The sequence below is a fragment of the Anomaloglossus baeobatrachus genome, chromosome 6, assembly GCF_048569485.1.
Source record: "Anomaloglossus baeobatrachus isolate aAnoBae1 chromosome 6, aAnoBae1.hap1, whole genome shotgun sequence".
Lineage (NCBI taxonomy): Eukaryota > Metazoa > Chordata > Amphibia > Anura > Aromobatidae > Anomaloglossus > Anomaloglossus baeobatrachus.
In genome coordinates this window covers 435,428,311-435,454,608 of record NC_134358.1, presented here as the reverse complement: position 1 = coordinate 435,454,608, position 26,298 = coordinate 435,428,311, and the positions used below count along the sequence as shown (strand labels likewise).

The window sequence follows — 26,298 nt, the reverse complement described above, 5'->3', positions numbered from 1 at the left end:
ATTGCAGAATTGATATTACAGTAGCTGTTGACTATTCCAGAAGATCTAGACCATCTACTGCTTTTCAGCTACAACAGAAACTGAATCACTACCTTCCAGAATTGATTAAACATGTTTCAACATTGAGCAACCTCAGCTGTGCCTCTAGAGCGCAGATAAACATTAGCTTCAGCTTTGCAGTTCCAAGTCTGGATGGATCATTTTATTTTGACTCAAAGTATGAAAGTTATAATGAAGACGTCCTCAGGAAATTCATAGATGCCCAATCGACCTCGGATACATTTTTGAATGTTGGGTTCCTTGAAACTCTTTGGACACATTTCAGGACTTCCTCTAAAGAGAAAGCAAAGGTGAGCACAATGTTACTAATTAATTTCTCATCAATTTTAATCAGGGGTTTTTACCACTGCTTTAAAAACATTTGGTTGTAACTTGTTAGGTCGACCAATAGGTCACAACTGTTGCCAGCGATGACCAAATGTGGAGGGGGTCCCGGTCACCCCCCCCGGCTCCTCTCAGCCTTAATGAGATACAGACAAGAGACCAGTATCTGCACATAAGCAGGAGATGTGCGCTCTGAACAACTGGTTTATTTTCACACATACAGGGTTTATCAAGCTAATTTGGGTGTAACTATGTCATATAGTTTTGATTCGTTATAAGCGTGAATTTTATTTCTCATGAAAAAAGGAAAATAGACTTTATTTTCTCAGCAAGAAGCATGAAATTTCTTTCCCATCAAAGTCTTATCTCTGTCCTTGGGAAGACATACCATTCTCGGTCCTTGATTCTTTTTCAGTGTCTGAAGCATAAATAAGTCTGGTTGTGCTCTCTTGCAGGCAGCGACAATTTTTGTGAATTTCTATCCAACTAAAGCTAAATCTTTCCTCACAAACCCCCCTTTGGCATGCGTGATGGGACTGGGTCCTATCGAGAAGCTGAAATTGCAGGCTGGTCACCAGATACTATCGAAGCCGCGGGTTGCCTGGGGATGTGATGTCCACATCCATCCTCCGGCTCTGAGCCTGCATACCCCCCGATAAGAATCACATCATAAGACGCCAAGGTGATTCTAGAGGAAAGAGCAGAGAAACAAAAACATATTAGTGATTTCATATTGGTGCTGAATAATCACTGTATTTGCATCTCTTCAAGCAGCGGGAAAACAGAGCCATTAGCAACTTAAACACTACATAGGCAACTAATAGACAGAGTAGTATTTGGAACACTGATTGCAGCAATCCCAATAAACCATCCTCCTATTCCCTTAAACCAGTTTGCAGGGTTGAACATTGAGAAGGTATTGCTCCACCAAGCATCTGAGCTCCTGAGTACCTCCTCATCATTTTTTTTTCTTAACTTTTGTATCTCAGTTAGACTGGCTTGGGCTTTTAAGGTTCCCTTTGGATCTATATAGTGACAACAGCTGGGACCTATTATCTGGCACATCCCCCCTTGGGCCGCTGTGAGGTAATCCAGTACCAGAGTATGTTGGTTGGTTACAATGATTAATTGTCTCTGTATGGCAATGGTACTATTTGCTGCTTAGAGAACCTCAAATATTTGATCATCAAGATAGTCGATGCTTTCTACCAACTTATCATACATCTGCATTACCATAGGGTAGAGAAAAAGGGTACTGAAAAATTTGTTGACATGGCTCATTTGAACCACATGGGGTCGGCCACTAGGCCTGTCTTTGTTATCTGCCACTCGCTTTACCAGTAGGTGGAGAAGCATTTTTCCTGCCGGTATATCAGTATTATTGATAATGAAGGTGGCAGGAGTCAAGCGGGCCAGGGTGCAGGTGCCATTTACCCCTACCGGTAGCCATTTATAGGCATTATAACCACAAACCCAGTAGGTCTGCAGTGGGAGATCCCAGATGGCAGAATGTTGCAGTATGGGTCTATGTACTATATCTATAAAGGCCGATATGTTTCTCAGCATACACCATCCTGGAAGTTGGCCTAGGGGACTACAATACCCTGCGGACTGTTCACCACAGGTTTCTCGACCAGGCACATACGGGTTTGAATCATTGCACCTTAAATTTCCGGGTTTGGAGTAACAAGTATTATTTGTGCCTTCTGGGAACAATGAATTGTATACCCACCAATAGTCATGCAGATGTCTCTCTAACAGCAAGGGTTTAAATGCATCTGTACTGTCAGAGGTTCGCCCAAAATTTGTTTTAAATCCTTCCATTGGAATATTGCCCATAATAGGTGTTTTTGTGTAATTACGGGGTACCCAGCTGTTTCCTTCAAAGGCTAAGTATCGCTGGGTTCCGGGAAGGCCGGTAGTAAGGTTGCCTTGCCACCAGGGAAAATTTACCCATCCTACTATTGGTATGGGCACACTAGTGTTCCACAGTTTTTGGTACTTTGTGTCATTGACTGATAGTCTATTGTAACAGCCTCCCCATTGGAACACCTCGTTTATTTTATTGGGACTGGTATAGCTAAGTAAGGCATGGAGGAGGCTGTGACAGGTGCGTGTGTACATATCCAGCAGTCTGTGATTTCAAGTTTCTCAGCCAACTCTTCATGGTGGGTCTCAAATGAATTCTGCTGTGGTGTAGAAGGCCCCAAAAAGGAAGTACACATAGAAATACTTATCAGCAGTATTAGGCCTTCTTGCAGTGGCTGGCATTGACCCATGTCGATCTCCCCTCTAGTTTGACGGAGGTTGGAGTGGTCAGCTGGACAGTCAAAGGTCCTTCGAATCGTGGATCAAGGATCTTCCTCACGTGCTTTCTTAGATAGACCCGTTCACCAGGCTTTAGAGAGTGGGTTCCTGGAACGGCATCAGGATCGGGTAGAGAAGAATAGACCCTTTGGTGGGTTTCAGTTAGTTTCTTCTGCAGGGAAACAACATAAGACGTTAGGCTATCACATTGCAGGTGTAACTCCTGCGGGAAGTAGCATCCTAATCTGGGTGCACTACCAAAGAGTATTTCAAAAGGTGAGAGCCTGTGCTTTCCCTGCGGGGTGGTCCTTATGGAGTAAATAGCTATGGGGAGACATTTTGTCCATGGTCTAACAGTCTCCTCCACTGCCCTGGCTAGTTTGAGCGTTAGCGTCCCATTTAACCTTTCCACTTTCCCTGATGACTTTGGGTGGTAAGGTGTGTGTAAGGCTGACTGAATGCCTAACAGGGAACAGGTATTCTGGAAAACTTGTCCAGTGAAATGGGTACCTTGGTCTGACTCTATGACTTCGGGGAGTCCAAACCGGGGTACCAGCTCACAGGTAGAGTTGAGCGCGGTTCGAGATTCTCCAGTTCGCGGTTCGAGTGATTTTGGGGGGTGTTCTAGATCGAACTAGAACTCGAGCTTTTTGCTAAAAGTTCGTTAGCTCGAGTTACGTTCGATAACGGTTCTATCAGCCAAAAGCCAAGCTAATTACTAGCTGGCTTTTCGCTGTAATAGTGTAAGTCACTCTGTGATTCACACTATTATGAAATTTCAGCGTATAGTGTGTGGGGACTGCGCGTTCAGATCACTGCTGCTGGGATAATGGCGATCGATTTTTTTTTTTCTTTTCTTCCTTCCCTAAGCGCGCGTGTAGTGGGGCGGGCCAGCATGTCAGCAAATCCAAGACACACACACAGCTAAGTGGACTTTTTGCCAGAGCAGCAAGCAAGGGCATGTGTCATAGGCTGTCCATGTCATATGTTCTTGCATTATAAAAACGGACATTTTGTTCCAGCACGGCATTATCTGCCTTCTGCGTCTGGGTGTCAGTCACCGCTGACGCAGCTCCTGCCGCCGATCCTGTTGTGTACGCTATACACACAGCGTTCTACAGATTAGGGATAGAAGTTTCTTTCAGCCCTTGCAAGGGCAAATTACAGCTGGCTCAGAGCCATAGGTGACAGTCAGGTCCGTGGAAACAGTTTTTAACAGCTACAGATAACAGCGTCTATGTAGCTAAGCTCAGGAACTTCCTTGCTGCATTTCACCATTAGGAGGGATAGAAAGTGAGGCTTCCTTTCCTCTACACTGACCCACAACCCGGCCACTGTACCCTCCTGCCCTTTTTAGCAAAGCCATTTTAATTGCAGAGTGCTGCCAGTTAGTGGCATCCTATAAGTGGCTGTTGGACTTCATTAGTGTCCCACTGGTGTCAAGCTATTTCCAGCACCTCTGCATTGCACCCTCAAGCTCATTTTTACTTATCCATTATAATAGCAAACACTGAGCAAACTTAGTGGCATCCTAAAAGTGTCTGTTGGACTTTATTAGTGTCCCACTGTTGCCAAGCTATTTCCAGCACCTCTGCATTGCACCCTCAAGCTCATTTTTACTAAGCCATTATAATAGCAAACACTGAGGAAACTTAGTGGCATCCTAAAAGTGTCTGTTGGACATCATTAGTGTCCCACTGTTGCCAAGCTATTTCCAGCACCTCTGCATTGCATACTCAAACTCATTTTTACTAAGCCATTATAATAGCAAACACTGAGCAAACTTAGTGGCATCCTTAAAGTGGCTGTTGAACTTCATTAGTGTCCCACTCGTGCCAAGCTATTTCCAGCACCTCTGCATTGCACCCTTAAGCTCATTTTTACTAAGCCATTATAATAGCAAACACTGAGGAAACTTAGTGGCATCCTAAAAGTGACTGTTGGACATCATTAGTGTCCCACTGGTGCCAAACTATTTCCAGCACCTCTGCATTGCACCCTCAAGCTCATTTTTACTAAGCCATTATAATTACAAACTGTGCTGCCAGTTTAAGGGCCATAGTTGCATTGTCAGGGATAGTCCGTGTTGTTTCTTCTGCTGCTAATAAAGCTAGACCACCTCTACAATCTACACCACCTCTCAATTTTTACTATCACATTTTAAGTGGACAATCTTGTCGCAATCAAAATGAGTGGCAAAATGACAGATGCTGGTGGAAAGGGGAAGAGGCGTGTTGGAAAAGGAAAAAAAGGGTTTGTCCGTGGGGAAGGTGGCAAAGCTCCATTAACATCTGCTGAAGATAGACCACCTTCCAGCAAAAGTAAGATGTCTACTACTTACCGTGGACAATCCGATGTGCTCCCTTTTTTACGGACACGAACAACTGGAACAAAGGTAGATGATGGCCAAAAAAGGAAAATGTTTGAATGGATCTCAAGTGGTCCAACAAGTGCCCTCTCCGCCACCTCAACTACCGCATCCAAAAAACACCAGTCCTCTGAGTTGTCAGCCCAATCACACTTGCATTGTCCCAGCTCTGAAGTCTCCATCCGCCCTGCACAGTATGGTGGAACTGAGATGGCTGAGTCTGCAGAGCTGTTCAGTCACACTATAGCCTGGGAATCAAAATGAGTGGCAAAATGACAGATGCTGGTGGGAAGGGAAACAGGCGTGTTGGAAAAGGAAAAAAAGTTTCTGTCCGTGGGGGAGGTGGCAAAGCTCCATTAACATCTGCTGAAGATAGGCCATCTTCCAGCAAAAGTAAGATGTCTACTACTTTCCGTGGACAATCAGATGTGCTCCCTTTTTTACGGAACAAAACAACTGGAACAAAGGTAGATGATGCACAAAAAAAGCACATGCTTGAATGGATCTCAAGTGCTCCAACAAGTGCCCTCTCCTCCACCTCATCCAAAAAAAAACCAGTCCTCTGAGTTCTCATCCCAATCACATTTGCTTTCTCTAAGCTCTCAAGTCTTCACCCGCCCTGCACAGTATGGTGGAACAGAGATGGCTGAGTCTGCAGAGCTGTTCAGTCACACTATAGCCTGGGAATCAGAGGTCTGCTCCCAAGCTACAGTGAGTACAGACCAGGAAATGGTCTGCAGTGATGCCCAGAACCTTTGTGACTCAGATTCTGGCCGTGATGACCAGGTTTCTGAGCATAATGTTGACCCTTATTCACAAACTGTAACACCTGTTGGTAGAGACAATGAGGAACATAATGATGACGATGAGACGCAGATACCAGATTGGGATGACAACTTAAATATTCGGTCACGGCAGGAAGAGGCTCGGTCTGAGGGTGAGGGTTGTGAAAACACAAAGCTTGATGAGGAAGTTCTAGATCCCACCTACTGTCAACCCACAGTCAGGCACTCGAGGAGGTCAACAGAGGCGCTGGAGGAGGATGCAACTGACGACGAAGTTACCTAGCGCTTTCCTGGACAGAGGAGGAGTACTGGTAGGAGTACTGGTAGCACGTCTACAACTGCATCCTCAGCCACCACTCTGCCTCTGAGCACAAGTCGGGGTGGCTCTGCAGCTCGCATGCCCTCTAAGCCTTGCCTAGCCTGGTCCTTTTTTGACCTTGAAAAGGATCGCCCAAATCATGTGATCTGTAAAATTTGTAGAGGAAAAAACCTCAGCAGTTTGACAACTTCTTCCATGAATCGTCACATGAATAAATATCATATGTCCCAGTGGGAAGCACACCGTGCTGCAATGCGGCCTAGCGGAGCAGACCATCCACCGCCTGCCCCTTCCAGTGCATCCGTGCGCTCTTCATCTTCTAGGACTGTGGGGACAGCTGTCACACCTAATTTTCCACGCACTACAAAGACTTTGCTACCTACTCCGGTGCCATCCTGGGGACGGTTAAGGATGGTGTATTTTTGAATGTGCTTGATGCAAATCTACCTGTGAAGTGTACAACTGGGGCACAAGTGCTGCCACTGAAGGGGTGTCTGTGTGGCCCAATTTTTGGAAAAGAGGGACACTCCGCTTGGAGTAACTCTTGCTGTGTTTTTAAAAAGGAGCCAAGATGAACAAGTCATGGTTCAGCAAAGACTTAGCTACCTACCCCGGCGTCATCCTGGGGACGGTTAAGGATGGCTATTTTTGAATGTGCTTGATGCAAATCTACCTGTGAAGTGTACAACTGGGGCACAAGTGCTGCCACTGAAGGGGTGTCTGTGTGGCTCAATTTTTGGAAAAGAGGGAGACTCCGCTTGGAGTAACCCTTGCTTGCAGTGTTTCTCAAAATGATTCAAGATGAACAGATCTGGGATGAGCAAAGACTTTGCTACCTACCCCGGTGCCATCCTGGGGACTGTTAAGGATGGCGTATTTTTGAATGTGCTTGATGCAAATCTACCTGTGAAGTGTACAACTGGGGCACAAGTGCTGCCACTGAAGAGGTGTCTGTGTTGCCCAATTTTTGGAAAAGAGGGAGACTCCGCTTGGAGTCGCCTTGCGGTGTTTTACATCATTTTAGAAGGGTATGCCATGCCTATATCTGTGTCTCGTCCTCTTTTTCCTTGTAACACTGTTTTGTTTTCGCATGAGAATTTGTTCTTTTCACTTTTCCATGTGTTTGTGTTGTGAGTTGTTTGTCACCTTTTGGACACCTTTGAGGGTGTTTTCTAGGTGTTTTTATGTGTTTGTGATTGCCTTCCCATTGTTTTCTATGGGTTCGAGTGGTTCGCCGAACCGGTTCGCAGAACCGAACTTGAACTAGACCTCCGTTCGACGAACCAAGCTCGAGCCGAACCACGACCGGTTCGCTCATCTCTACTCACAGGCCAATTTCTTTGCTGTGATTTTGGCTGTGGCTGAGCTGACAGGGTAGGCCCCGGGCCATCCTGAGAAGAAGTCTACACAGACAAGTACAAATTTGTAAATGCCAGGTTTTGGCAGTTGGATATAGTCTATTTGTACTCTTTCAAATGGGGCAAACGTCTTTGGCATGTGTCTTTGCGGGATTTTTGTTAGCTGGCCTGGATTATGCTGTTGACAGATGTGACAAGCTTTTATTCTCTGGGAGGCGTATTGTCTGAACCTGGGGGCTACCCAATGAGGTTGCATCTGGTTCTTGGTTGAATTTGCGCTCCCATGCGTAGGGTAGTGGAGTATTTGAAAAATGGCAGGGAACCAACTGTGTGGCAGGACAGAAAGTCCGTTTAGGCACCAAATCCCCTCCACTTTTTGTGCCCCCTTGGCCCGCCATCTGGCCTTTTCTTCCTCAGAGGCGTTTTCCTGTGTCTCAGAGAGGTTCTGCGTCTTTTCCTCCGTCGTTGACACTATTTCCGTCTCCTTCAAAGGGAGTAAGGCTGCTTGTTTTGCTGCTTGGACAGCCAAGTGATTTCCCCTAGCCTCGGGTGTTTGGGCCTTGGTGTGGGCAGCAACCTTTATGATTGCTAACTGCTTTGGTTTCAAGGCTGCTTCCATTAGTCTTTTCACCGAGGCTCCATGCCTGATGGGATTTCCTGTTGCTGTGAGAAATCCTCTAGCTTGCCAGATAGGGCCAAAATCGTGCACAATGCCGTGTTCATAGGCTGAGTCTGTGTAGATGTTCGCTGTTTGTTCATCCAGAAACTCAATAGCCCAGATAAGGGCAAGAAGTTCTGCTTCTTGGGCTGTTTGGTTATGACGTCATGTAAAGTCACTACCGCAAATCCGGTACGAAATTTGCCTGCTTCGTCAGCATATCTACTACCATCCACAAAAAGTTCAATGTCTGGATTTGTAAGTGGTGTTGTTTGAATATTGTGCAGGGGCTTCGCCTCATGTTGAATGAGTTCCTGACAATCATGGTCAAATGGTGCGCTGGTACGTTTGTCACTCTCTTCCTCTGTTCCCCCTTCTAAACTGGTGAAGATCAGCAGATCACCAAGGTTTAGACTGGTTACTCGAGCAAATTAGATGTTTGGGGTAGCAATAGCGCACATTGAAGTCTGACTTGTCTTGCCATGGAGAGGTGTTTCAGCACTTGATTAAGAACAGGATAGATATCATGGCTGGTAAGGATGGTGGTCGGTAAAGCAAGTGAGATTTCAGATGCTTTCTGCAGTATGTTTGAGACTGCTGTGACAGCATGGACACAGGTTGGTGCTGCTTTGGTAACGTTGTCGAGTTGAGAGGAGTAGTACCTGATTATATGATGTTTTTCCGTCTTCTGGGTGAGTACTCCCATGGCAAATCCTTGAAGTTCTGCTACGAACAAGTAAAAGGTTAGATCATAGTTTGGTAGTGCCAGAGTCGGAGCATCAATCACTAGTTCCTTAAGTCTCTGGAAGCTTTGTCGAGCTTCTTCTGTAAGGAAGAAAGGAACATTCTTCGTGCAGTCATACAATAGTTGCATGAGTAGTGATGCATTAGGAATCCACTGTCTGCAGAATGATATTAGTCCTAAAAATCCTCTGAGTTGCTTGAGGTTCCTAGGGATGTTTGCCTTCCTGATGACTTTTTTCTGTCCGGGCTGAGGTGTTTTTGTCCTGCAGAGAGACAATGACCCAGGAAAGTGACCCTTGTCTTGCAAAATTGCAACTTGTCCTTGCTTGCTTTGCATCCGGATTCTGCTAGGAAGATTAGAAGACTTATTGAAGCCATTTTACATTCTTCTTCGCTTGGGCAGCAAAGTAGTAGGTCATCCACATACTGGAGAAGAACACAGCGGTCAGGAGGCTGCCAGCTTTGAAGGACACTACTCATAGCCTGAGTATACAGTGTAGGGGAATGCTGCATCCCTTGTGGCAGCCTTGTCCACGTGTATTGATTTTGTTTGTGCGTGAATGCAAAAAGATCTTGACATGCTGGGTCCAGCGGTACCGAGAAAAAAGCATTAGCAAGGTCTATGACCGTGTAATGGGTAGATGAAGCCGGTACCTGTGTGAGCAGTGTATGTGGATTAGGAACAACAGGAGTGAGGGGCTCCAGTATTGAGTTCACTGCCCTCAAATCGTGTACCTTCCGGTACGTGACTGGGTCACCTTTCTTCACTTGTTTTTTCTTGACAGGGAATAGCGGAGTGTTGTAAGGAGACTTAGTAGTTCTGAGAGCTCCCGACTTCAGCAGTTCTTTTATTTGGTGGTCCAGAGCAGCTTCCTGTTGAGCATTGAGAGGATATTGTCTTAGCTGTGGTGGTGTAATTCCAGGCTTGACTGAAACTTTTACGGGGGGCAAGGGTAGTGTGCTGAGGTCAGTTTTCGATGTGGACCAGAGTTTTTGCAGGAACTTGGAGAAGTACAGGATCCGTGTTTGCTTCCTGTGTGGCATCAAAATTCTGGTCGATCTTCGATCATCTGAATAGTGCACAGGACTTCTTCAGGAATATCCTCTGGAATTTGCAGGATAGCAGATCCATCTTCATTGTAGACAATCTGAGCTTGTAATCTTGATAGTACATCTGCTCCCATTAGGGCATCTCCACCCAGGGGGGAGACTTAGAATTTGGACACGAATATGTGTTGTCCCAGTTTCACCTTCAATGGATGTGTTATTGGGATTATTTGGGCTTGTCCATCAAAACCGGACACTATAGTAGACTCGGATGAGATGGATCCTTCAGGTACCAGGTCCCTGGGGAGTATGGATCGTGAGGCTCCTGAGTCCACCAGAGCCCTTATTTCCTTGTTGCCAATTTGAAGGGGGACCTCTGGCATCCCTATCCCATGCTGCCGCAAGTCAGGCAGTCTTTTCTTCCTGACTCTCGGGCTGGTTTTGAGTGTCCCTGTTCTTCTTTCTACAGTCTCTGATAACGTGTCCTTTGATCCCACAAAAGTAGCAGGTCGGTCCTTTTTTTCTTGTAACTTCTGACTGACCGTCCACTGCCGCTATGACGACCTTCTTGGTCCTTTTATTCTTTGCGTCGGTTTCCAATCCACTTGCTTTGTTGACTGGAAGATCTATGTCTTCCATGTTTCTCCATTCGGGGCAGCACACTTTCAACCTATCTGCCAGAGATGCAGGTATTCCATCCATGAAGGATCTTACCATCAGGCGACGTATCGCACCTGCTTGTAAGTCCAGCCCTTCATTTGCGAATGACTGCATCAGTCTATAGTAAAATGAACTGACATTCTCCATGGGACCTTGATGCACTGGTCCCATTGTGCCCTTTGTTCTTTGCTCCTGGGCACAGAAGAGATTGAGCCTTCCCATGAAGTCCTGGCCGGATGCCACAGTATGGGTATTGTCTGGGACTTGCCAGTTTGGCATACATCTCAGGGGACATTTTGGCTCTACACAAACCCTCCATGTCCAACCAGGTGCTCCGGTAAGAGACCTGTATTTGGGCCAAGTAACGTGAAAAACTGACTGGGTTTCGAGTCGTGTCTGGAGCATTTTGCAGGAAAACCATCTGTTCAGCAGGAGTCCAGGGTACATATACTTCATACCCACGGGCGACTGGTTCTCTGGGAGCATTTGGGTTTTGTGGGTCAACAGGTGGTGTTATGAAGGCTCTTCTCTCTATTACAGGATAAAGAGGTGCTGGTGTTGTGGGCTGTTTATGATGTGGGGTTCCACAAGCCAGCCATGTTTCTTCCCAGTCCGGGTTTTGCTGGCATCAATTGGTGCAGGTCCATCCCTGGGTTTCTGCTGCTTGTGGGGTTGTTGCAGAAGTAATGGACAGGTACGGGGGTGGCTCAAAGTCATTCTTTGCCTTTTTCTAAGTTTCTTCCCATGTGTCTGATTCTTCATGGTATATCCAACCTTGATGGTGGGCTGTCTTTGCCATGTCAGAAAGGATACTGACTACTCCGGTCCATGATTTATCTGCTATTATTCCTGCTCTGGTTTCTCTTATCTTGTCCCATTTCTTCGGGTCTAGTTGGTCCATTCCCTTCAATCCAAAGGTTTTAAAAACTTCCTTGGATTGGCTGACTATGTTTTTCCCATAGTAACACGTAATGAGATGCGGCAGGGTGCGTCTGGTTCTGTCCTTTGATATTCCTTGACCCATTCTTCGTCTATGTCCTTCAGCTTTTTAGACCCTTAAAAGTCCCTTGGACTAACCTCACATATCTGGGAAGTACCTGTAGGCTGACTCCTTTCTGCATTCCTACTTAAGGTGGTGTCCTAACTGTGTTTAGAGGGGGCTGAGTATGTTGAATGGTGGTGGGTTGCCCTTCTTGTACCACAGATATACTCTATATCCAATAAAAATGGCAAACAGGGCTCCTCCAACTAACACTAGGGCAGTGAATATCACATCCATTTAGACAGGACAGAAACACAGAGGCAAAACGCAGAAAAGCAGATACACGGAGACAAAGCACAGAAAAACAGACAAGGCACAGACAAGGCACAGAAAAGCATCTACTGGCAAGAGTTCTCTCAGAGTTCAGTGGTGACCCGCCAATTACACAGTTTCTACTCACAGTGTCCCCCTTGCAGCGGTGAGGAGAGGGAGAGCAGAGATGAGGAGCAAAAGAGCAGAAGAAGGTTCAGCTCTTACCTGGCCAGGTGTTTTTGGTCCCCACGTCTGGTCTCCCGTCCTCGGGTGGCAAGACGGTCCACTGGGTCCTGGATTAGACACGGGTCCCCGTTTCGGGCGCCAGAAATGTTAGGTCGACCAATAGGTCACAACTGTTGCCAGCGATGACCAAATGCGGAGGGGGTCCTGGGGACCCCCCCGGCTCCTCTCAGCCTTAATGAGATACAGACAAGAGACCAGTATCTGCACATAAGCAAGAGATGTGCGCTCCGAACAACTAGTTTATTTTCACACATACAGGGTTTATCAAGCTAATTTGGGCGTAACTATGTCATATGCATCTTCATTAGTTTCGATTCGTCATAAGCGTGAATTTTATTTCTCATGCAAAAAGGAAAATAGACTTTATTTTCTCAGCAAGAAGCATGAAATTTCTTTCCCATCAAAGTCTTATCTCTGTCCTTGGGAAGACATAACATTCTCAGTCCTTGATTCTTTCTCAGTGTCTGAAGCGTAAATAAGTCTGGTTGTGCTCTCTTGCAGGCAGCGACAATTTTTGTGAATTTCTATCCAACTAAAGTTAACTCTTTCCTCACAAACTTCTACTAGTCCTTTAATTGTAACTTCTGTCAACTTCAGCTAATTTATTTACTTGCTTTGCAGCCACAGTATCTGGGCAGCTTATCATTAAGTTGACCATGAACTCCTTTGAGTATCAAAGTATTTTAGAGTCAAATGTGAGACCTATAACCAAATGTGAAAGGTTTGCAGAAACTGGGTAATACAACAGGACATACGGTAGACCCCAATCACTTTGGTAAATATTTTTCAGAATGGCTGAAAAAGAAAGAGTCAAGGTTTTGCAAGGGTGCAGTGAAAGTCCACACCTCACCTTTATTGAAAAGCTATGGTGTAATCTTAAAAGAGCCTTGCCTAAATGAATGCCCACAAATCTCAATGAACTTATAGAGAACCTGTCATGTGAAAAACTCTATTAACCTGTAAGGGTGCCCAGGGTGGTAGTCATGGGCAAGGGGCCCCAGCATGCTACTAACAGGGGGTGTTGAGTATGTATGGAGACTTAACCTAGTTACACCAGTACTTCTCGGGTATAGGCCAGCTTCTCATCGTCTCGTTCACACTATGTGGTACCGCATTTAAAGTCATTAATGATGAGTTCATAACGGTTAAAATCTGTACACACTTCACTGACAACATGTTTCAAACACCGCCCCACTTTGCTTGCAAGACATTTCAAGCTTGGTTTTGGATAAGGTAATGACTTCCTTTGGCAGACCGGCTCTTCTGTTACGATTGCAGATAAGTTTACAAGGAGAGAGGGGAAGGTTGACTCATCTCTGTCCCTTGGTATCTAACCACATGGGTCAATGTGTATCGCTGTGATTAGAATACCCTGCACGGCTATGCTACTTCTTCGGAGTCACGCCTAGAGTCTGTTCCATTGTGCCAGTGGCCTCCAGCCAGGCAAACTCTTTCTAAAGCTCTAAAGAGCCCTGAGACAAAACTGATCTGCCACTGTCCTACTGTCCACATTGTTCACAATCCCCTGCTTGATGTATGGGAGGTGTCATCTCTTGTCCCTCAAAACGCCTCCATGGAGCTTAAACTACAATCTGTCTTTGCTTTCCTCTGGTTCCTCCTGCACATTACTTATGGATTTTTTTTTCTCAACTTTCTACACAACACACACCGACTAGAATCAGGAAATACCCCACACTTTATTCCCCTCACTGTGGGCCGGCTCTCCAGGTAATTCTCCCACCCTTGTCTCTGTTCCTGAAGCCAAATCTCTTTAAACATGTTACTACCACTTTACATATAAATACATAGTCACATAGAAACAATGACATCTTAAGGGGAGTGCAGGTCGCAGACTATCCTCCTGCAAATATGGAATTAATCTGTGGGCTAATAATGTTTTGAACCAGCCCGATGAATGCAATTAGAGTCCGGATGCAAGGAGGAATTTAACTTTATTCCTTCCAGCAGCATTTGGCTTCCAGTCACAGGGATGGCGTCGGCGCTGGTTCAATCACCACTCAGAGTATAATGACAACCGGCTCTAATGTGATTAACCTCGTATCTGCAGCTTCACAGCGTTTTTTCACATGACAGGTTCTCTTTAAGCAATGTTATAAAAAAGCGCAAAGAAAAATTACTTCAATATGGTGTGAGACTGAAAAATTCATATTGAGTATAATTACTTCAAGTTATTGCTGCTAGAGGTGGTTGTACAAGCTACTGATTCATGGGGTGTGCCTTGTTTTTCACACACTACTTTGTCATTTTGGCATAATTTGTGTTATAAATATTACCCCTTTTCACACTAATATAAATAGCAGAGAATCGGATGAGGGCATTATACACAGATCAGAGAGAGGGGGAAAGTATATTGTATACTACAGACAAGGATAAAAAAACTCATGCAGCGGAAAGTACAGAACTAGAGTTGAGCGCGGTCCGCGGTTCGAGGTTCTCCAGTTCGCGGCTCGAGTGATTTTGGGGGCTGTTCTAGATCGAACTAGAACTCGAGCTTTTTGCAAAAGCTCAATAGTTCTAGATACGTTCGAGAACGGTTCTAGCAGCAAAAAGCAGGGCTTTTTACAGCTACAGTGTGCAGGAGCCATCGCTGGCAGCCTGCCAGAAGCTGGTAACTAAGATAAACATCGGGTATCCAAGCAAAGCGCTTTGGTTAGTAACCCGATGTTTATCCTAGTTACGTGCAGGAAGCCCACACTTCCCCGCTCAGCTCACTCCGCCCTCTCCTGCACGCGGCATGTACACATACACACTCACACACATACACACACACGTCCCCAGCTATGCAGTCCACGACACTGACGTCCTCCTGGCACTCTGCACACATGGTCCCGCTCGGCTTACCTGCGGTGATGAAGTCCCGACCTCAGCGCTGTCACTGTCCTCCATGGCCGCCGCTTGTCACATCACCTTCTCTCGCTTCCGACCCGAGACTGACTAGCGGTGACATCACGGGCCTCTCGCGATACTTGGCTGTGAAGGCGGCGGTCATTGAACTCAGTGACAGGTGCTGTCAGCAGTGCAGGAGATCACCGCAGGAAATGTACCTCGCTGACAGCAGCACTTGTCATCCCCTGCAGTGACCTGGGCTGACCCATTGATGTTAGCTCAGGTAACTGCACTGCTCTCCCAGCCAATGGGGAACATCCTGCTCTTCATTGACTTGGACAGTGTGGATCGTCATGGCAACCCCTTGGATTACACCAGACCTGGATTTGTTTTTCTTTCTAATAAATTGGTTAAAGAGGGAATGTATTGGGGAGTGTTTTTTCAAATAAAAATGTGTTTGTCGTCTATTTTTTTGTATTACTGACTGGGTTGGTGATGTCGGGTATCTGATAGACGCCTGACCTCACCAACCCCAGGGCTTGATGCCAGGTGACATTACACATCTGGTATTAACCCCATATATTACCCCGTTTGCCACCGCACCAGGGCGCGGGATGAGCTGGGGCGAAGCACCAGGATTGGCACATCTAATGGATGCGCCACTTCTGGGGCGGCTGCGGCCTGCTAATTTTAGGCTGGGGAGAGTCCAATAACCATGGACCTCCCTAGTCTGAGAATATCAGACCCCAGCTGTCTGCTTTACCTTGGCTGGTGATCCAATTTTGGGGGGACCCCTACGTGTTTTTTTTTTTAATTATTTATTTAATTTGAAATAACAGCGTGGGGTGCCCTCAGTTTTGGATTACCAGCCAAGGTGAGGTTGCCAGCTGTGGTCTGCAGGCTGCAGCCGTCTGCTTTACCCTAGCTGGCTACAAAAGTAGGGGGAACCCTACGTCATTTTTTTTTTTCATTTTTTTGGCTAAATACAAAGCTAAGCACCCCTTAGTGCCACATGAAAGGCACCAAAGGGTGCAAAATTACAAAATGCAGGAGAGTGGGACATTATGTGTGTCTTTCTGCCATTATAATGACAGAAAAGACTGATATGAAGTGCACAAGCACAAGAAAATCACCAGAGCGCTCTACGCTGTGAAAAGCAGTAGAAAATGGCACTGGAGTGAACATGTGACCGTCTCATGTAGGTTGAAGCTATGGATCCTGGGTAAATTTATGCATTTACCCTCCTTCAGTTTTTTTGCAGTACACAAAAAAAAACGGAAGGCACACGGATGACAAACAGATGACATACGGACCGTCTACGGAACGGAAACGGATGCCACACGGATGCACCCGTGAAAAAAACGGACTGTTTTTTGCAGACCGCAAAAATGGATCGGTCGTGTTAATGTAGCCTTATTCTGATCTGCCGTTTATAAACAGCAGGCAGAAATAAGTGAATAACGCCCCCCAGCGTCAGAAAATCTCCGGGGTTTCAGGGCTAGCTGAGACCCTGGAGATCATGATTCAGGACGTTTTTTCCGGTCCCCGCTCACGTGATCACAGGTATACACCGTACACCGATGATCACGTTACAGTAAATGACAGCGCCGGTAAAAAATTATTTATCTCCCATCTGGCATGAGCAAACATGATAAATCTCCTCTCCGGTCCCCTCCGGTCCCCCGGTGTCGCCAAAGTGCCCCCCCTGATGCCCTCCCAGAAATCCAAGATGGCCGCGCGCACAGCAGCGCGCCGGCCGCATTCACCCTACTCCTCTGATTTCTGTCGCATGTGCCATGACAGATGCGATAGAAAACTCCTCCCCAGGCCCTGCCAGGTCACCCCCTATAACCCCACCGGTGTTCCCCGGTGTCCCACGGTACCTGTGCAGCGTTGATCCCCCCACGGCCCTCTCCTTCACAATAGACGCTGCCGCATGCACAGAGCGGCTGTCAGCTCAGCTTCCTGTGTTCAGACACAGTGAGTGGTGGTTATGCATCTGTAAGCTAAATGGGCGGCACGGTGGCTCAGTGGTTAGCACTGCAGTCTTGCAGCGCTGAGGTCCTGGGTTCAATTCCCACCAAGGACACCATCTGCAAGGAGTTTGTATGTTCTCCCCGTGTTTGCGTGGGTTTCCTCCCACACTCCAAAGACATACAGTGCTATGGAATTAATAACGCTATATAAATGAATAAATTATTATTATTACTGCAATGCCCTGCTCATGAGGTAAGGAACATAATTGATCAGGAGAGCTATATACTACATTTCCAAATGGAGGGATTTGCTTTTATAGTTTCCCTGCTGAACGACTTCCAAACATGAGAGTCCGTTATACGCCACAAGAAAACACATCTAAATAGCGAGCTCTGTTGTTAAGTATTCATTCAGCTGGATAACTGGACTTAAAGGGGTATTCCATCTCCAAGATCCTATCCCCAATATAGAGTAGATAGAAACAAGAACTGTGGAAAAAAGAAGCGCAAATAGGATCCTACCCGAGTAATAATTAGGGTGATAAGAGTAAATTACACTCACCAAATAGAGTTGTGAAAGTCACAACTACTATGCAAGCATGGAATCCAGGTCAACGGCAGCAGCACCCAGGATGGCTGATAACGGAGAGTGGTGAAATAGGGCTTTCAAAGCCGCGCCAAAGACCACTATGACCGATAGTAAGATCAATGTTACTTCATGTCAACGCGTTTCTGGAGTCTCTGCTCCCTTCCTCAGGACATACAGGAAAAAGTACATCAAATCAATATATAGTAGGTGGAATAGCAATAATATCAGCAAATACCAATATTTGGAAATGTAGAATAGTTCTCCTGATTAGGCATGCCCTTACCTCATGAGCAGGGCATTGCAGCTTTGGTAGCAACCATTACGACATGGACTCTGCTGCTGTGGACCCAGGAAGAGTGAGTGCAGATTCATTGCACCCACACTCCTCACATGAAGGGTCTGCACTCCTAGAAAATGGGGGATACGTTCCCTGAGTGTCTTCCCCCCCATATTCTAGACGGTCCAGAGTCGTCGTGGGACCCCTTTATTTTTTTTCTTACAATAAATTGGTGAAAGAGGAAATGTTTTGGGGACTGTTTTTCCAAATAAATTTCTTTTGTCGATTTTTTTTTTGTTAGTACTGACAGTTTATGATGTTGGGTATCTAATAGACGCCATGACATCACAAACTGCTGGGCTTGATGTCAGGTGACTTTACAGCTAGTATCAACCCAATTTATTACCCCATTTGCCACTGCACCAGGGCACAGGATGAGCTGGGGTGAAGCGCCAGGATTGGCGCATCTAGTGGATGCGCCACGTCTGGGGTGCCTGCGGCCTGCTATTTTTAGGCTGTGAAGGCCCAATAACTATGGACCTTCCCACCCTGAGAATACCAGACCACAGCTGTCCGCTTTACCTTGGCTGGTGATCCAATTTGGGGGGGACCCTACTTTTTTTGTGTAATTATTAATATTTATAAAATAATTATAAAAAAAGAGCCTGGGGGGACCTCCACATTGGATCCCCAACCACGGTAAAGCTGCCAGCTGTGGTTTTCAGGCTACAGCCGTCTGCTTTACCCTAGCTGGCTATCAAAAATGGGGGGACCCAACGTCATTTTTTTTTTAACTATTTTTTAAATAGAAAAAAATTAATGGGCTTCCCTGTATTTTGATTGCCAACAAAGGTAACGGCAGGCAGATGGGGGTGGCAACCCATAGCTGTCTGCTTTATTTGCGCTGAGAATCAAAAATACCGCGGAGCGCTACGTCATTTTTTTTAAAGATTTATTTTTACAGCATTGTGATGTCCAGCAATCAAAATACAGGGAAGCCCATTTTGTTTTTAGTTATTTAAATAAATAATTAAAAAAATATATATGGGCTCCCGCTGCATTTTTTCTATTGCTAGCTAAGGGTAATCCAAGCAGCTACTGGCTGCTAACCCCCACTGCTTGGTGTTACCTTCACTGGCAATGGAAAATCCAGGGAAACATTTTTTATTTTTTTGCCAAAAAACTACAAAAAAAGGACGTGAGCTTCGCCATATTTTTGTATGCTAGCCAGGTATTGCAGGCAGGTGCTGGAAGAGTTGGATGCAGCGCCAGAAGATGGCGCTTCTATGAAAGTGCCATTTTCTGAGGCAGCTGCAGACTGCAATTCGCAGCAGTGGGGCCCAGAAAGCTCAGGCCAACCTGTGCTGCGGATTCCAATCCCCAGCTGCCTAGTTGTACCTGGCTGGACACAAAAATGGGGCGAAGCTTACGTCATTTGTTTTCTAATTATTTCATGAAATTCATGAAATAATAAAAAAGGGCTTCCCTTTATTTTTGGTTGCCAGCCAGGTACAAATAGGCAACTGGGGGTTGGGGGCAGCCGTACCTGCCTGCTGTACCTGCCTAGCATACAAAAATATGGCAAAGGCCACATAATTTTTTCAGGGGGCAAAAAACTTCTGCATACAGTCCTGGATGGAGTATGCTGAGCCTTGTAGTTCTGCAGTTGCTGTCTGTCTGCATGGAGAAGAGCAGACAGCAGCTGCAGAACTACAAGGCTCAGCATACTCCATCCAGGACTGTATGCAGAAGTTTTTTGCCCACCAAAAAAATGACGTGGGCTTCACCATATTTTTGTATGCTAGCCAGGTACAGCAGGCAGCCACGGGCTGCCTCCAACCCCCAGTTACCTATTTGTACCCGGCTGGGAACCAAAAATATAGGGAAGCCCGTTTTTTTTAATTATTTCACTTATTTCATGAAATAATTAAAAAACAAATGACGTGGGCTTAGCCCCATTTTTGTGTCCAGCCGGGTACAACTAAACAGCTGGGGATTGGAATCCGCAGCACAGGTTAGCCCGAGGTTTCTGGGCGCCTCTGCTGCGAATTGCAATCCGCAGCCGCCCCAGAAAATGGCGCTTTCATAGAAGCGCCATCATCTTGCGCTGTATCCAACTCTTCCAACAGCCCTGAAGCCGGGTGGCTTGTTGGGTAATAATGAGTTAATACTAGCTTTGTTTTACTAGCTAGTATTAAGCCAGAGATTCTTAATGTCAGGCACGTTTGACCTGGCCAATAAGACTCTCCAATAAAGGGTTAAAAAAAAGACACCACACAGAGAAAAAATACTTTAATAGAAATAAATACACAGACACATTAGAGACTCCATCTTTATTACCCCCTGTCAGCCCTCCATGATTCATGGTCTTCTGTCTTTCTTGTTCAACTAATGCAGCTCTGCTCCATCACTGCTGCATGAGGGAAGACGCTGCTTCCCGTGCAGCCTTCACTCCGTGAAGACTGCACGGGAAGCAGCGTGCAGCCTTCACTCCGTGAGAGATCAGTGCTGCTGGCTGCTGGCGGTGACAGACGCGTTACCATAGCAACAGGGCTCCGATCATGTGATTCCCGGAGCCGTGGTTAGCGGTGACGTCACCGCTAACTGCGTTGCTATGGCAACGGTGATCTCCGTTAATGACCGGCTGTGTCAGCCGGTCCCTAACGGAATGGGGAGTCGACCGTGTGCTAGAGCATGTCGCCGGTACACGGTGATACACAAATGTGCACCGTGTACCGGAGAGTGCAATGACAGGTCCTACATGACGCATCATAGTCATGTGACCAGTCTGTAGCCAATGAGATAATAGCCATAGTGACTGGTCACATGGCTATTTTGACGTCACGATAGGTCCTGCATCACTGCTGGCAGTGCTGGTCACCGGGAGGATTCAGGGATCATCGGATGGAATAGCGGCAGGAGACAGAGTGCAGGAGGGATCGCGGGGACCGGTAAGTGTTATGGCAATGTTTATTAACTGTATGTGTACATTTATAAGGGGTTTTGATGTGTTTGTGATTGCCTCCCATTATATCCTATTGGTTCGAGTTTGGTTCGTCGAACGTTCGCCGAACTGCACTCGAACGAGACCTCCGTTCGACGAACCGAACTCGAGCCGAACCACGGCTGGTTCGCTCATCTCTATACAGAACTGAAGCAAGTGAAAACAGCAGCATCCTGGGTAAGCCCAAAGAATCCGTCCAGCATGTATTACTGGGAGAGACAAAGACCTCACATTAAGTCCGTATTCCTGGGAGATAAACTCCCACAACAGGAATAATCTGAAACATTCATCAGGTTGCAAACTTCAAGGGAGCCTGCAAATGAATCAAATAGTGAAGATTGCAGAGTGAAACTTAGTGCCATTTTATTAATTAACAGTAACCACTTATATACAGTATATGAAACATTTTTTCCCACATCAGCGATTTCTATAGCCCTTAAAGGTAACCTGTCATCAGGATTTTATACCACTAACTAGTTGCATGTGTAAAAAGATAATTTAATGTTCATTAAATACTTAGCTTGCTTGTAGAATTTTGTTTTTCCACTTCCGAGAAATCCACTGTACAAATTTTATGCTAATGAGATTCAAGTGCAGATGGGTGAGCGCTGCACTTGCAACTCATCTGTCTCTCTCCCTGTTTCCCACCCACCGCCTTTTCAAAGTCTCTGACCGACAAGTCACCCTTGCTTCAGTGACCTTTCTCCGTTACCTGAGATTCCGTGTAAGCGCCGTCGTTGACCGGGGCTGTCACCTCGGAGGAGTCTGCACATGCGCAGAATGATAGTCTAACTCTTGCAACATTGTCAGGACCTTACTGCTCATGTCCTGCCCTAGGCAATGACACTGTTTTCATTTTGGGCAGGATTGACAGGTTACTGAAGCAAGAGTAACCTGTCAGTCAGGGAGCAGAGGCAGGCAGTATGCCGGGAATAAGGAGAGAGGCAGAAGAGCGCTAAGTGCAAAGTATTACCCCCCTGCACTTGCAGTTTATAAAGCATAAATGCTGGATGTTTAAAGTAGAAAAACTAAATTCTACAAGCAAGGTAAGGATTTAAGTAGGGCTGCTGATGTCTTTTTCTCTACCCAGAAAGAAATGAGATAGGATGATGAAACTTTACATTTATTCCACATACTCGCCACTGATGTCAACACACTTCTTACATCGGTTTTCCAAGTTCTGTAGCCTAGCAAAAAGAAGGATTTAGGTTGTGCCTCAAACCAGGCCTCTGTAGCAGCCATGGCATCAGAAATGGTGTGCAATTTGGTACCCTTGAAGTGTTTCTTCTGCTAAAGGTCATTGTTCTGATAATCTCCTGCAGCAGTTTATCCCCAGAGTTAGTGAGACGCTGACCCTTTCACTGCCAGCATCTGTACTCCAAATGAGTACATTTTAATATCAACGTAGCTGAAGGAAGGCAAACAGACTGGGGAAAATCACTTATATGTATTTTTTTTTTTATACAATAGTAAAGAAAAATATCCTAATACAGTGATTTGCAAAGTTTCATAACTTTCCATGGTGGACAAATGGAAAAAAAAGGAAATTAACTAAAAGTTTGGTTTCTCAATAAAGAAGCCCTCCCATCTATATTTTTCTGATTACATTTTTCTACATGTGCATGTAGTGTAGTGTCAGTGTATTAGCATGTTCACCTACCGCCATGCTGTCCGGTGTCCCGTGCCGTTCTTCTCCACTTCTCAATGCGATTGTGACTATGAGGCTCCCTCTATGCTCTGTGTGAGCAGAAGTCTCTCTTACAATGTAAGTCTATGGAGCCTCGTTCTGATGTTCCATAGACTTATATAGTAATAGCCACTTTCAGGTGAGTCAGAGTGCAGAGTGACCCAGAATGTCTACAGAGCAATGCCATCACTCAAAAGCAGAGAAGAACAGGGCTGGATCCCGTAGAGGACAGCGGTAGGTGAGTATGTTAATACAATCACACTACATTACATGCATATACACACACACGTTTAATAAAAATATAGACTGGATGGCTTCTTTAAGGTTTATGTTAAATTACAAATAACTGAATAGTATTTTTAGAAAATGTAATATTATTTTATTATAAAAAATATATGACATTTTCTTGCTGAAATTGCAATACCTTTTAATTAAGTTACAATGCGATAAAGATGCAATAAAGCTCTATTACTAAGTGTTAATTTGCTTATTTCCAGGTTATTATTATTTTCACTGATGGTTTGGATGATTCTATAGAGACCCTCAAGGAGACATCGGAATTCCTTCGTAGAAGAGGTTTGTAAATAATAACCAGCCTTTAGGTATTCTGGTGCCTATATACACATTAAGCTACACATACAGTACAATAGAACCAAAGAGATGGGTATACCATGGACTTTACCCTTTGAATTGCAGAGTGAAATCTGTTGTAAATATCTGTAGCATACATTGACAGCCAGTGAATGTTTATTTCTTTTTATATTTCATCTACAAAGCTGGTAGCATATAACTTAAATTATATAGATGAAAACATGGCTATGCTCACATCAGAATTGTGCGTAATTTCTAGAAATATTTGCCATTGTATTTCTATTCTTTAAATGCTCCATAAACTGGTTACAATCGGACCCACACACAGGAATAAACTGGCTATAACCTGTCATATACCATGTACAGGAATGAGTATCACCTTATCACAGGCGGGATATACAGTGCTTTGCGAAAGTATTCAGCTCCCTTGAATTTGTCAACCTTTTTCCACATTTCAGGTTTCAAACATAAAGATAAAAATTTTTAATGTTATGGTGAAGAATCAACAACAAGTGGGACACAATTATGAAGTTGAACAAAATGTATTGCTTATTTTAAGCATTTGTAAAAAATAAAAAACTGAAAATTGGGGCGTTATTTTATATTATTCGTGCCCTTTACGTTAACACTTTGTAGCGGCACCTTTCGCTGCGATTACAGCTGCAAGTCGCTTGGGGTATGTCTCTATCAGTTTTGCACATCGAAAGACTAAAATTCTTGCCCAGTCTTCCTTTGCAAACAGTTCGAGCTGAGTGAGGTTGGATGGCGAGCGTTTGTGAACAGCAGTTTTCAGCTCTTTCCACAGATTCTCAATTGGATTCAGGTCTGGACTGTGACTTGGCCATTCTAACACCTGGATACATTTATTTTGAACCATTCCATTGTAGATTGTGCTTTATATTTGGGCTCATTGTCTTGTTGAAAGACAAATCTCCATCCCAGTCTCAAGTCTTTTGCAGACTGCAACAGGTTTTCTTCAAGAATGGTCCTGTATTTGGCTCCATCCACCTTCCCATCAGTTTTAACCATCTTCCCTGTCCCTGCTGAAGAAAAGCAGGCCCAAACCATGATGCTGCCTCCACCATGTTTGACAGTGGGGATGGTGTGTTCAGGATGATGAGCTGTGTTGCTTTTACGCCAAACATATTGTTTGGCATTGTTCCCAAAAGTTCGATGTTGGTTTCATCTGACCAGAGCACCTTCTTCCACATGTTTGGTGTGTCTCCCAGGTGGCTTGTGGCAAACTGTAAATGACACTTTTTATGGATATCTTTGAGAAATGGCTTTCTTCTTGCCACTCTTCCATAAAGGCCAGATTTGTGCAGTGTACGACTGATTGTTGTCGTATGGACAGACTCTCCCATCTCAGCTGTAGATCTCCGCAGTTCATCCAGAGTAATCATGGCCTCTTGGCTGCATCTGTGATCAGTTTTCTCCTTGTTTGAGATGAAAATTTTGAGGGACAGCCAGGTCTTGGTAGATTTGCAGTGGTATGATACTCCTTCCATTTCAATATGATTGCTTGCACAGTGCTCCTTGGGTTGTTTAAAGTTTTGGAAATCTTTTTGTAACCAATTCCGGCTTTAAACTTCTCCACAACAGTATCATGGACCTGCCTGTTGTGTTCCTTGGTCTTCATAATGCTCTCTGCGCTTTAAACAGAACACTGAGACTATCACAGAGCAGGTGCATTTATACTGAAACTTCATTACACACAGGTGGATTATATGTGTCATCATCAGTCATTTAGGACAACATTGGATCATTCAGAGATCCTCAATGAACTTATGGAGTGAGTTTTCAGCACTGAAAGTAAAGGGGCCGAATAATATTGCACATCCCACTTTTCAGTTTTATATTTTTTACAAATGTTTAAAATAAGCAATACTTTTCTTTCAACTTCACAATTGTGTCCCACTTGTTGTTGATTCTTCATCATTAAATTAAAATTTTTATCTTTATGTTTGAAGCCTGAAATGTGGTAAAAGGTTGAAAAATTCAAGGGAGCCGAATACTTTCGCAAGGCACTGTATTAGGAATAAAGTAATGCAAGAAGTAAAATATGAATAGGACATACTGTATATAGCATGACACAGTACCACAATCAGTGAAGTAAACCAATGAGTATAAACTGTAATTATCTTTAGAGTCCATGCACAAACGCGTATACATTTTTATCGGATAGCACACTGATCTATATTTTTACATGAGACAGTGTAGATGAACATTTTGTTTCTCATACCGATTCAGCATGAGAAAAAAAATGACAGAATGTGAGACTTTACTCTGAAATTGGATGATTGTCACCCATTCAAGTGTATGGCCACAGGATGGTATCTGGTTTTTAGGGATACATTGCAATTCTGTAACATAGGAAAGTGTAAATGACTGATGGTAACTGCTACATAAAAAAAGGATAAGTGAGAAAAAAATAGTATCACTTTTTTTTAGATGTAAATTGGACCAATTTTTTTTGTATATTGTTGTGTGACCCTAGCATAAATAGAAGCTCGAATACAGGGATAAAATGAAGGTATGTTCTACCTGCAGCTGCTGGCTTAGTTATCAGGGTGGTGCCGAAGCTGTGAGCATTCTCTGGAATCACTCCTACCGCTTCTTGTGTGACATCCTGCTATACATTGCAGCGCAGGCTCTCAGTCCAGAAGAAAGTGGACTGATTGCAGCTCGCTCACTGTCTATTGAGTGCTGTCTGTTTAGCCCCTTGCACCACTCTGATGACAGGAAGCTTGTGGCTGTAGGTAGAAAAGAACTTGCTGCAACTTTCTCCCTATAGCCCCTGGGTATGAGCCCATGATGTGAAGTGCCAGTGTTTTGGAAGTAGCATGTTTTCTCTTCCGGAGACGCTAGCGTCCTGTTCAGGAGAAAGTACTGTTCGTGCACACGATCCAAGTGCCAGCATTCTCGACGCAGCATGTTTCCTGTTGTGTAATTGCTAGTGTGGCGCCCCTGAGGCTTCAGTCGCTACAGGGTACTGCACCTCACTTAAGGTCTAGTGCTCAACCTGGCTCTAGACGAGGTCGGTACCAGTTTCACCACTTTCACAACTCAAACACACAACCAGGTTGCCCTCCCCACTGGGAACTGGGCTAGGGTAGGGTCCTAAGGCAGTCACCAGACATGAGGGGCAGCCACCCAC

The 26,298-nt window shown here is 45.0% G+C and overlaps 1 protein-coding gene across 1 annotated transcript in view; it reads left to right on the top strand.

The window, feature by feature from the left end:
* LOC142243954 (collagen alpha-4(VI) chain-like) overlaps window positions 1-26,298 on the top strand; it is a 261,579-nt gene that overhangs the window by 64,838 nt on the left and 170,443 nt on the right. Inside the window, exons 11-12 of the mRNA XM_075316147.1 lie at window positions 1-350; window positions 23,048-23,126. Coding sequence (XP_075172262.1) covers window positions 1-350; window positions 23,048-23,126 — 429 coding nt within the window. The remainder of the gene's footprint in view (window positions 351-23,047; window positions 23,127-26,298) is intronic.